Source organism: Zootoca vivipara, chromosome 9, assembly GCF_963506605.1.
Source record: "Zootoca vivipara chromosome 9, rZooViv1.1, whole genome shotgun sequence".
NCBI classification, from domain to species: Eukaryota; Metazoa; Chordata; class Lepidosauria; order Squamata; family Lacertidae; genus Zootoca; species Zootoca vivipara.
In genome coordinates, this window is record NC_083284.1 from 36,858,018 (window position 1) to 36,870,130 (window position 12,113).

The 12,113-nt window shown below is 38.7% G+C and overlaps 1 protein-coding gene across 1 annotated transcript in view; it reads left to right on the plus strand.

The window, feature by feature from the left end:
* HHIP (hedgehog interacting protein) overlaps positions 1-12,113 on the plus strand; it is a 70,017-nt gene that overhangs the window by 18,363 nt on the left and 39,541 nt on the right. The window contains exons 3-4 of the mRNA XM_035112464.2: positions 2,087-2,243; positions 3,903-4,104. Coding sequence (XP_034968355.2) covers positions 2,087-2,243; positions 3,903-4,104 — 359 coding nt within the window. The remainder of the gene's footprint in view (positions 1-2,086; positions 2,244-3,902; positions 4,105-12,113) is intronic.

The following is a 12,113-nucleotide window of genomic DNA, read 5'->3' on the forward strand; positions in this document are numbered from 1 at the left end:
TATTGTATTTTTATGCCAACTTTCCTCCAAGAAGCTCAAGGTGTCATACATAGTTCCCAGCTCCATTTTTATCTCACGACAACCCTGTGAGGGAAGTTAGGCTATGAAATATTGACTGGCCCAAAGTCACCCCAGGGGATTTCAACCCTGGTTTTGCCCAGGTCCTAGTCTAACACTGTCATCACTGTGCCATACTGCCTAAGGGACTTTGTGACTTCCTGTGACACTGGATGGACCCTGAGATTGACAAGGGAAATCTATAGAAAAACAGGTGTATAAGCAGGAGGTGGACAATTCACCTCAATTTCTGTCTGTGAGGACACATCCACACCATATATGCAAAGCACATGGCTTCCCACTAAGAATCCTGGGAACTGTAGTTTCAGAACTACAATTCCCAGCACCATTAACAAAGTACAGTTGCAAGTATTCATGAGGGAAATCCATATATTTTATGTGTATGGGGAGGATGTGACCTGCTGCTGAAGATGGAGCACCTCAAACACAGAATTCATTGGCCATATAGATACAGTTCAGAAGTACATGTTCATAATGAAATGGAGATTAAGAGAGGAGAATATTAAGGGGCAAACGATTTCCACACAGGTAGATGGAAATATGAGTTGTGCAGGGGGACTGAGCTAGGTATTGGGTAAAATGAAATTTCATCTGGATTAGATCCCTAGGAATGGCAAATGAGAAACCATAGATGGGCCGAAAAGGTGAAACATAATGCATCCATATAAAGTTGTCATCCAGCAAACTGAGTAGAAGTATAACTCCATCTCAGGCAGGCAGTTGTGTTATGAGACCACACTGACTGTGCCTTATTGTTGTTTTGATATCAGATATCCTGCCATTAATTGTTTCTGTAAATTATGTTTGTAAATACATTAGCACTGTGGTGTGGTTTATTCATTGTTGACTCTAATTATGAGTTTTTGGCATGTCTTCTAATCAGATTCTTTCTTGATCTATTTACTCATGAGATGGTGTTTCACTGCAAATATGCAGTCACCAATCAAGAAAAATAAACTTGTAACAAATGTTTGACACAAACCCATGCATATTAAATGCTTTCAGCTAAATGTCTAGCAGGTTATTTTTTTAAAAAAAATACATTTTACCCACTTTACCACCAAAGTTTTTAGGGTAGCGTACTTGCCCTCTCTTTTATCCTCAAAATAAAGTGAGGTAGATCCCACCGAATTCAGTAGGATTTACTTCTTACAGGCATGGTTAGGATTGCACTGTTAGGCTATGAGATAGTGACTAGACCAGAGTCGGTAATTTTTGTGGCTGCCCAACTGCTCTGCTTCTACGGGTGGAGTGTCTTGGAATTTAAAGGTGGAGCTAGTGGAGAAATGGCAAGTGTTTACAAGAGAATGTTATTTCATAGAGCAATAGTTATCGATTTTAATGACTGCTGTGAATGGCTCTATTGTCTTCATTGGTGTTATCTAAGTGACTTTAAGAATTGCTAAGGCATTAATATGCCATGATGTTTTAATGTACCATAAATTCTATTGCTGTTTGTCCTTGGTTTTTACATTGATGGGCCTTTTTCAACAATCATTTGTAAAATAGGTAGCAGAATTAAAATACAAATGAAAATCAATATTACATTCTTTTTTAATAAAACACAACAATGGTATATAAGATGTTTGCATGCAATAATATTTTAAAGTTTCTATTTATAGATTCTTTGATCGGTGTAATTCCTAAAATGGAAACATTGGATTATTGATACACAGAGTTGACCCATTGTAATTAATAGACATGACTAACTTGGACCCATTAATTTCAGTAGGTCTACTCTGAGTATGATTAGCTTTAAATACAATTCATTAATTTCTCTGTTAATTTCTTAAGTATTTAATATCATTCATTGTACTGCTGAACTGTCTGATAATAAGCCACAATAAGATTTTTTTTGTTTTTTTTGTCCATATTAAAGAGAGTCTTTTGCAAGACGAGAGGCATGTCTTAAAAATTCTCCTTTTTAGTCTATAGGCTATTTGTATATTTATGAACAAAATATCAATATTCATTAATAAGCTAAACATTTTTTCCTTCACTTTTAAAGGTTTCCTCCAAACTACAGCAGATGATTTTTGCTTCTATTATACAAGAAAAGATGGTGGCTTGTGCTTTCCAGATTTTCCAAGAAAACAAGTTCGAGGACCAGCTTCTAACTATTTGGACCAGATGGACGAATATGGCAGAGTAGAAGATATCAGCAGGTTCATAAAGATAAATACTGCTTAATCTAAAAAATCTGACAAATCTTTGTAGTTGACATTGAGTTGAGTCAGTCTATGTTATGCTTCCCAGCTGTGTCATCCAGATGTTGCCTTCTCTTGCTGTTGTTAGCAGTCCATTCTTTATAATGTATTGAGTTCTTGTGTAATACGTACTTTACTAATGATTCATTGACTTCATTCTGGATCAAATACATTGCAGATGTGTTATCTGAAATGTTATCTAAATTTAATTGTTGGTAATTTGATTTTCCCCTCTGATTTCTTATCAGTTAACCACTCCTGGTTGTTGTTTTGCCCCTCTTCTACATTATCCACTTATGACCAAAAATGGGTTTCCATCATTTTAGTTTAGTGCAGCAAATATCCGCCCACCCCCACAGGCTGAAGGGTTCTTATGTGTTCAGTATTTAGTACTCATCCCAGGGTAATGGGAAATTTAACCTGTGTTTTGAACACAGAGAGATTAGGGTCAGCATGAGTTTGGAGTTGAAAGGACAGTCTCATTTTTCATAAATTTGCTTCAGTCTCTCTCTTCTTTTTTCCAAGGTCAGTTTTAATTCTAACATCTATACTACCCCATGATGGTCAATTGACCCCTTGGGTTAATTCTTCGTGCTTTTTTTAAAAAAAGGTTAAAATTCAGTTACAAGTATATTTGCCCCTAATTCCTCCAATTCGGGGGGGGGGGTCTGTAAATAGTATTTATGTAGGTGTGTATTATATTATCCTGTAATATATAGTGTATTATATAATGCATAAAATTTAATAATAATACGTTGTGTATTATACATTCTGTTATACATATTATCTCTACAAGCTATTGGGCCTTGTTCTGTTTATAAGTACTGTTAATTGTAACGATTCCAAAAGTTAGTCCTAGTCCTTTTTCAAATAGTGTGCTGTTTTTAATTTAATTTTGAATATGTTGGCATTTAGAAATTAATCGCATGTAGCATTTAAGTAAGATTATGGGTCAGTTATGCATCTGTCCATTACTTTTCACTTACCATTGTGTGCACCATAATCCTATGTGTGCGAACACAGAAGCAGCGCACAACAAATACAAATAAGCCACACATTCAACATGTGGCAGTTCCTCTCCCCAATTCTAGTTAATTTCTGCCAAAATCTCCAACCAAAACCTCTGAATGCTCCCTCCCTGCCTCTCTATTCAACCACCACCACCCCACTTGTAGCTGTCCTCTACCTCCTCCCTTCACCTGGAGTGATGTCACCTACCTGTAAGTAGTATCTATGTCCAACTGTTGAGAGAGATTCTCAGGTATCAGGAGACCTTAGTCTTGTTGTTAGCTCCCATAGCTATCCTGGGCCATTAGTGAGCAATTTGGCTTACAAGGGATTGGGCAGCCAGGAGCTGAGGCATGTTGTCACATCTCCCTCAGTCACTTCCTGCCAGATTGAAAGCTACCTCACCTTCAGATTGAAATATGCAATACCAAACATTGCCTTTGCTTGCCCTACTGAATACAGCTAACCATGTGAATAGTAGGAGCAAGACATTGCCTATTGTAGCATATGTTCTGATTTCTTGCAAATTGCTTTTCTTGCAAGAAATTTTAAATAGGGAGGCAGTAATCTATAGGTATAACAAAAATGGTGTTTTATTACTTTTTTAAGGAAGCATAAACACAACTGCTTTTGCATCCATGAGGTTGCAAGTGGCCTGAGGCAGCCTGTTGGAGCAACACATTGTGGAGATGGATCACAGCGCCTGTTCATCCTGGAGAAAGAGGGATATGTAAAGATTTTCACACCTGAAGGGGATTTAATCAAGGAGCCATTTCTGGACATACACAAGCTTGTTCAAAGTGGAATAAAGGTTAGAATTATTTTTATTTACCATTGCCTGCCTATTTGCTTTTTGATATACTTACTACATTACTTTTTCTACAGCTTCAACTTTTGCCACCTTTGATTTTAAAAGATAAAATAGTATGCAAATATTTTAAAAGGAGAGTGCTAGCTAATTGATCTCTTAAGAAAACATCTCTCCTCTTTCTCTTCATAGTTCCAACCCAATGAACATTCATTATGCTTAAGATTCATTCATTTAGACCTATATTGGCAAGCTAATTCAATAGGCTCAACAGAAATATAGTTACAGTAGTAGGGCATATGCTTTGTAAGTGGTACCTCGGTTTAAGTACACAATTGGTTCTGGAAGTCCGTACTTAACCTGAAGCGTACTTAACCTGAAGCGAACTTTCCCATTGAAAGTAATGGAAAGTGGATTAATCCATTCCAGATGGGTCCATGGAGTACTCAACCTGAAGCGTACTTAACCCGAAGTATGAGTGTAATTGGTTCTGGAAGTCCATACTTAACCTGAAGCGTACTTAACCTGAAGCGAACTTTCCCATTGAAAGTGGATTAATCCGTTTCAGACGGGTCCGCGGAGTACTTAAACTGAAAGTACTCAAACCAAAGTGTACTTAAACTGAGGTATGACTGTATGTATGTCTACGGTTCTGAGTTCAGTCTTCAGTGCTGCCAGTTAGCAAAGGAGCTCATGTGGCAGGGTTGGAGAAATCCCTGTCCCTGAATGCTTAGAAGGCTGCTTCCAGCCAGGGGAAAAGGCATGATTTAGTTAGTATAAGGCTTCATATAATAAAATGCTCGGCTCCATTGACACTTATAACTTAAACCTTTCTATTTAAATATTTGTTCTTTATCACATAATTGTGTGCATAATATTATCACTACAGTGAAATAATTTGAATCCAGGTCACAAGTTATTCCACTAAAGAATGTGGTTCTTTATAGTTGATTTCTGTGGAAACAGTTTTGATCCTTTAGATATTTGTTTCCTGACACCTAATGTGGCTAGCCATTCTCATCATTGAATACAGAAGGGGGAGCTCTCACTGCATCAGCTACTTGGGAGGATGGCTCTTTCTTGGCCTTTCGGTGCATGTTAAGATGCAACTATGCTCTGTTCTCCTTCTTCTTGAATTGATTGGATTTTAAGTAACTTCCAAGCTTTTCCACCTCCTGAAATGTGTTTTGCTCCTAAATGCAGCAAGTTAAAATAAAAAGTATTGCATCATTGAACTCCAGAAGCTGTTCTCCTTTTTGTTTTGCTCATTTGAGGTGCAGGTTTACCTTATTTCATCACTGCTTTATACACAAATGGCATTTAAGTTTGTGATGAGCTTTGGTATAGAAAATTACATTACTGAAGAGGAATCTGTTCTCATCTTCTGTGATTATCTAGCTATGTACAATTCAAATCTTGTAGCAACGCATACTACATATGACCTAATGAGAATGTTTCTTTCCTATTTAAAAACATTCAGTTGGTCTGTCTTTCTGGGCAGTGAGAGATATTGACATATTTCATAGCTAGTATTAATCTGTCCCATTTTCTGTATGTATTAACTTGCCTCATAAGAAACAACCAAAGTGACTAACATCAAAAATAAAAACAATAAAATCATAAAACTTTTTTAAAAAAAAAACACAAGGGAAAAAACACACATAATACTGTATATCAAAATCATTTCAGGTTGCAATCCTATGGACACTTAACTTGGAAGTATGTTTCATTATTTCTGAGTAGACACACATAGCATGACACGTTGTCTGAATAACACAGTTTTCAGGAAATGTCTAAATGACTACTAAGAGATTAACATTCTATTGTCTTATAAATGTGTTTGTGGGAGGGGGGTTATTGGTTTCCTTGTGTTTTATTACATATTGTTCTCATTTTGTATTTTTATGTTGTGAACTGCCCTGTAATCTTTGGACGAGGGGCGGTATGCACATTTAATTAATTATAATAATACAGTAATAATAATATAGTGTTTCGGTAACTTAATTATATGAGGGTATAGAGCCATAACATAGTCCTTTTGCAGATCTGATAAGACAGTATTCACCAATCTAGTGCCTTCCAGCTGTTCTGGACTACAATTCTCATCAGCCCCAGCCAGCATGGCTATGGGAGTTGCAATCCAAAACATCTGGAGGGCACCAGGTTGGAAAAGGCTGCTATAAGACAAACTTCCCGTGTTTTTCTTTTAGACAGCTTGAGCAGCAGAGTATGGAACAAAATGTGTCCCTTTGAAACTTACAAAGCTATTGTATCAAAGTTCTATTGTATTGAGATCAACCGTTTAAGTAATGATAGTAGTGTTTTAATAATAAATCTAATGAAAACAACATGATAAAAGCACAAAGCCTCTGAAGAGAATGAAAGAACCCCCGTGAAAGAGAAAACATATGTCAGGGAAATGATACTGAAGATAGGCTCTTAAGAATATATGAGCTAGACTCCTTGACCTCAGCCACCTTCTGCTCCCCTCCAGGCTATGAACTGTTTTTGCTTGTCACAATGGCTTAAATTTTAATAGAAAGTTTCCCTAAATCTCGAACCACATCTGCTTCTTTGTTTCTTTCCGCAGCCAAATCCCTCAGCGAGACCAACTATACATACTTCAGTGTTTCCATATATATTTTTTGTTGCAGGGTGGAGGGAGTAAAATATTCTTATATAATTCCTTTAGGAATAATTTTGAAAGTTCACAGTTTGCCACAATCACAGTATATTACAGTTATACGTAAAGGTATTTCAGCTATGCATATTGAGTTCTTAAGCCTGCCAACTGCTTTCTTCACAAGCGCTGGCGTTTGTGTATGCACTCCTTTCCAAAACAAAAAACTTCAAACAGTTTCTGTTGCTTATTGAGGCTTTCATAGATTGTATGAAGTATCTATGAAGAAAATAAAGAGATAAATAAGGTGCATTTCACACTTTATGCAGCAGTTTCCCCTCCATCTCTGGTATTGAACATTACAACATTTGTAAGAACATCAACATATTTGTCTATAGACATACTTGTGCACTGGCTGTGAAATGGGGCAGCATCCCAAGCTGATTCCTTTCTTTGTGCAGTGATTCCACTATTTAATATACCAAAATCATCACTATAGAGATGATTTCTATGTGAAGGGGTTCTACAACTCTCATACAACAGCTGCATAGGCTGCCAGTTTGTTTTCAGGTCCAATTCAAGGCAATCATGCTAGTGTTTAAAGTCCTAAATGATTTAGACCCCAAATATCTGAAATACCATCTCCTTCCCTACAGACCCTCCAGCTATTGTAATCAGTAGAGGTGGCCCTCTTGGCATTTCCACCTCCCTCAGGGGTTCATTGGGGTGGCCCAGGAGAGAGTATTCTCCATGGCAGGCCAAGTTTGTATGTCTGGCTTCTTCACTAGACAGCTTTCAATAAATGTGGAAGACATACATCCTCATTTTTATTTTTATTTTATTTATTTCACAAAATATACGGTATGTGCCTCTTGATTGTAAAGAAACAACAACCTGGCCTTTGACACCTGGGATGTGTCAGGGCCCCACACTAATATCGTGACTGCACTCTGTTCTAGTTTTAATTATGAATTTTAAACTGTTGTAACCCACCCTGGGACCTGCTAGTGAAGGCTGGGTAATACGGTAGATTTAAAAATGAAGATGATGATGATGACCCCTGGTCATTGGCTGTCCTTACTGGGGCTGATGGGAGTTGAAGTTCATCAACCTGAGGGCCACAGGTTCTTCATTCCTGTTCTGCAAGATCTGGCTTTCCTTAACTTGCTCTTGTGGCTGCTTCAGCTGTTTACCGGTATTTCTAGTATACCAAATGCAGAGGGTGCTAAGAACCTTTTGCCTTTGTAGAATCTGAAGGGATATGTGCTCAGGTCAGACACAGGTGAACCGAGCTGTTCCTACATTTTTACTGTACTTCTCTCTGCCTCACAAGAAGATCTAGACACCAACACTTTCCATATTATGATTTACATCACAAGAGTGTCTTGGCAAGAGAACCCTTGCCTGAACTGCCTTGTAGCCACAATCTTGCACGAAGTTATGCAAGATTAAACCACTGAAAGCAACACAAGTGGGTTGAATGGCGGCCCTATAAATGGAAAATACTTGCCCTAATTTCTGATCATAAATGCATTTATTTGAGGACCCCAATATGTGGGTCAGGGAACCTGGATCCCATGCAGGGTGCTAGGAGGGGAAATCAGAGGGGAAGGGAGTGGCAGAGAGAGAAAGAGAAAAGAGGGTGACTGAAAGAAAACAAAACTGCAGTGCCCCTGCCCACCATTGACTTTGGCCCCTGTTCACCACTTGCATGCAGTCTCTGACTAATTACTCCTGAGAGAATGTGGCCCTGAATAGAAATTTTTTAAAAATGTTCCCCTTACATTCAAATATTCAAGCAAACAGGCAGAGTTACAGCAGAGCGGATTCCAATGCTTTTGGCCTCCACTGCAGGGCAGAGGTAGGATGAGAGTCTTCTATCCAACACTGCATTGGAGAGGAAAAACATTTTTTTTATCCTCTCCCTTTCAGAACTCTGATGAGGAGCAGAACAAAGTGTTTTGAATGTTCTCTTTTCTTTCATATGAACCATATCTCCCACTGGTGTGGCACCACTGTTACTAGAACTTAAAAGAGAAGGAAATGGATCATGCTGATAGTTTGGTAAAGAAGGATGTGTTGTTGACATTTTGTAAGGATTAAATACAGCTTGGTGTTTTCTGAACAGGGGTGGAGGAAGGCAGCGATTTCCCAATCTCTGTTCTTCACAATCAACGCCGTTTCCATTCCACTGTAGCTTAGTTTCTGCCAAATACTATGCCATTCTCCTCCCTGATATTTAATGTAAGTTATGCAACTTACACAAGCTACGTAACGTTTTCATAACTTACATACATCTCAATGTAAAAGAAATGTCAAAACAATGTTTTTAAAAGCCATGAATCACACACCATTTGCAGACGAGAGAGAGAGAGAGAGAGAGAGAGAGAGAGAGAGAGAGAGAGATGATGTGAATGAATACTGATCATTTTTGCTTCACTGATTTGCATTCCTGACAACGGATGAACATGTGAACTGCAGCATCCTTCATTTCCTTTTCCATTTTTGTTGGAATAAGATGAAAAATATGGAATGTACCCAAGTGCTATAGAGATCTGTAGCTCTGAACAAGATAACTATTAGCTTTTGCTTTCAGTTGTGGAACACTGCAGTAATATTTGGGCAGTCTGTTTTACACTAAATACATTATGCCCTTTGTTGGTTTTGGGCCCAGTGTCCTAGGTTAGAAGAACCTAGATGAGGAATAAGGATGATACTTTATCATTTTCCATGAACATGTCTAGGTTTAATGCTCTGTGTTTCCTCAAGAAGAATCCCATGGTGTCAATTAACTGAACTTGTTCCAAAACAAGGCTCTTTTGGAAAATATAGTTTTCATTGTGGGTGTTCTTTGAAATTGTATGCCTTATACCCTGCTATTATGGAGATGTGTGCAGTAGGGTGAAGACTGCCAGCTTCTTTTCCATGCAGTGTATGAATTAGAGCTGCATCCCACACACAGTGCTAGATAATTCGTGTTTCAATTTTGCTATGTGTACAACTCATTTTAGAGCATTCAACAATTTTAAAAAGTGTTTAAAAAGACTTCTTCTGACACGTCATTTGTTGTAAGCAAAGGAATTTTCTATTTAGAAATTTTCAAAACCAACTAAATGAGATGTTATTTAGAAAATGTAATTAAAGAAAGGAGGTTGACTGTGTGTGAGAGAGGAGGGGGGAATAGCCACATCCTGAGGTCCTTTGTCGAAAGTCAATACAAGCAATGAATGCAGAAAGACAGGAAAGTCTAGCCACAGTTATCTATGCTCTAGTAATATCCTGACTGGATTGCTGTAACAGGCTCTGTGTGGAGTAACCCTTGGAGATAATTTGGAAGCTAAAACTTGTGCAGAATGCAGCAGTCAGGATGCTAACTGGTATCAGGAGGTGGCCCCTATAATGCTAGTTTTCCAGGAACCACACTGGTTCTTAATCAGCTTCTGAGTCAAATTTAGGGTGTTGATGTTAACTAATAAAGCCCTAGATGACTTGGGCCTAAATGATGTGAAGGAGCACCTCCTCTGATATCAACCTGCCCTGGCCTTAAAATCTCTATGAGGGGCTTTCTTGATGGTTCCGCCCACAGTTGAGGTACAGGGAGTGAATGCAAGGGAATGACTTACTACTAGAGGTACATTTGGCATCAGTGCTGATGCCATTCCATAGACAACTGAAGACGTGCCTCTCTGTGCAAGCATTTCGAAGAAGTTCATTTGTGTTTTTTGTTAAGGATATGCTAGCTGTGTATTAGATTTTACTGTTTCCATTCTAGTTTTGATGAAAGCTTTGATATAACATTGGTTGGGATCCAGCTTTACATCATTTTTGGTGTTTTAATTAATGATTATGTTACTGGAGGCTGCCTGGTTGACATTGACACATGGCAGGGCCTTCTCGGTGATGGTTCCCCTTTTGTGGGAATACCTCTCCTTCATTGTTGACTTTCAGGAGGAATTTAAAAACAATCCTGTTTATCCAGGAATTTAATGAGTAAACTGTTGCTTGTTATTTAGTTGTTTAGTCGTGTCCGACTCTTTGTGACCCCAGGGACCAGAGCACGCCAGGCACTCCTGTCTTCCACTGCCTCCCGCAGTTTGGTCAGACTCGTGTTCGTAGCTTCAAGAACACTGTCCAACCATCTCATCCTCTGTCGTCCCCTTCTCCTTGTGCCCTCAATTTTTCCCAACATCAGGGTCTTTTCTAGGGAGTCTTCTCTTCTCATGAGGTGGCCAAAGAATTGGAGCCTCAGCTTCAGAATCTGTCCTTCCAGTGATCTCTCCTTCATGGATCACTGCCTTGTCGTGGCGAAGGGGCTTGAATAACTCAGAGAAGCTATGAGCTATGCAGTGCAGGGCCACCCAAGATGGGCAGGTCATAGTGGAGAGTTTTGACTAAACGTGATCCACCTGGAGCAGGAACTGGCAAGCCACTCCAGTATCTTTGCCAAGAAAACTGCATGGACAAAGACAACAAACTGTTGCTAGCAACCCTAAAATTATTGACACAGGGAATGTGATGGTTTTAAGACTATAACTGTTTGGGGAATGTTTTTAATGGTATTGCTATTGATGTGTTTACTGCCCTGGGCTCCTCTGGTAGGAAGGGCAGGTTATAAATTGAATAAATAAAAATTATTATATGTAATATGCCTTGGAACTATCAGTGAAGAACGGGATTATAATTGAATAAATCAAAACAAAACATCTGGATCATGAGGCATAAAGATCTCACTATACCATTTCCCAAGTGTGTTTCTTTGAAGCCTCTTAAAAGAATACCCCCTTTTCCACCCCAGCTGATGTCCTCAGATATCAGAACAAATGAACTTTATCTAAGGTGGGGGTGGGGAAAATTGTAGCTCTCCAGATTTTGCAGAACTATATCACTGGAACATTGGAAGCTGCCTTATAACAAGGCAGTCCACTGGTCCATCTAACTCAGTACTGTCCATGTTGACTGGCCGTGGCTCTCCAGGGTTTTGAAAGGGGACATTCCAAGCCTTATCTGAAGGTGCCACGGTTTGAATTATGGATATTTTGCAAGGTTTACTACTCAGCTGCACCCTTCACTAATACCCACCAAACATACCACCAAAGGATGATGATCAACTCCCATATCTCTGAAGTTACATGTGAAGGGGTCAGACACTTAGCTTACCTACTTAGTGTGATTAAGTTATACACAGTGTGAGAAGTTATTACATTTCCAGCTCCAATGTTTTCCTCCTAATATACAGGCAGAGCTCTAGCAGGATATAACATGATTTTTCGAAGGCTAAACCTGCTAACAGATGGTTTACCATTCTGCTCATCATTTCTACCTTATATCATATGAATCTGGACTTAGTTTCCATAGAATCTTTTAAAGTGGAGATCACATTCTTCTCCTATAG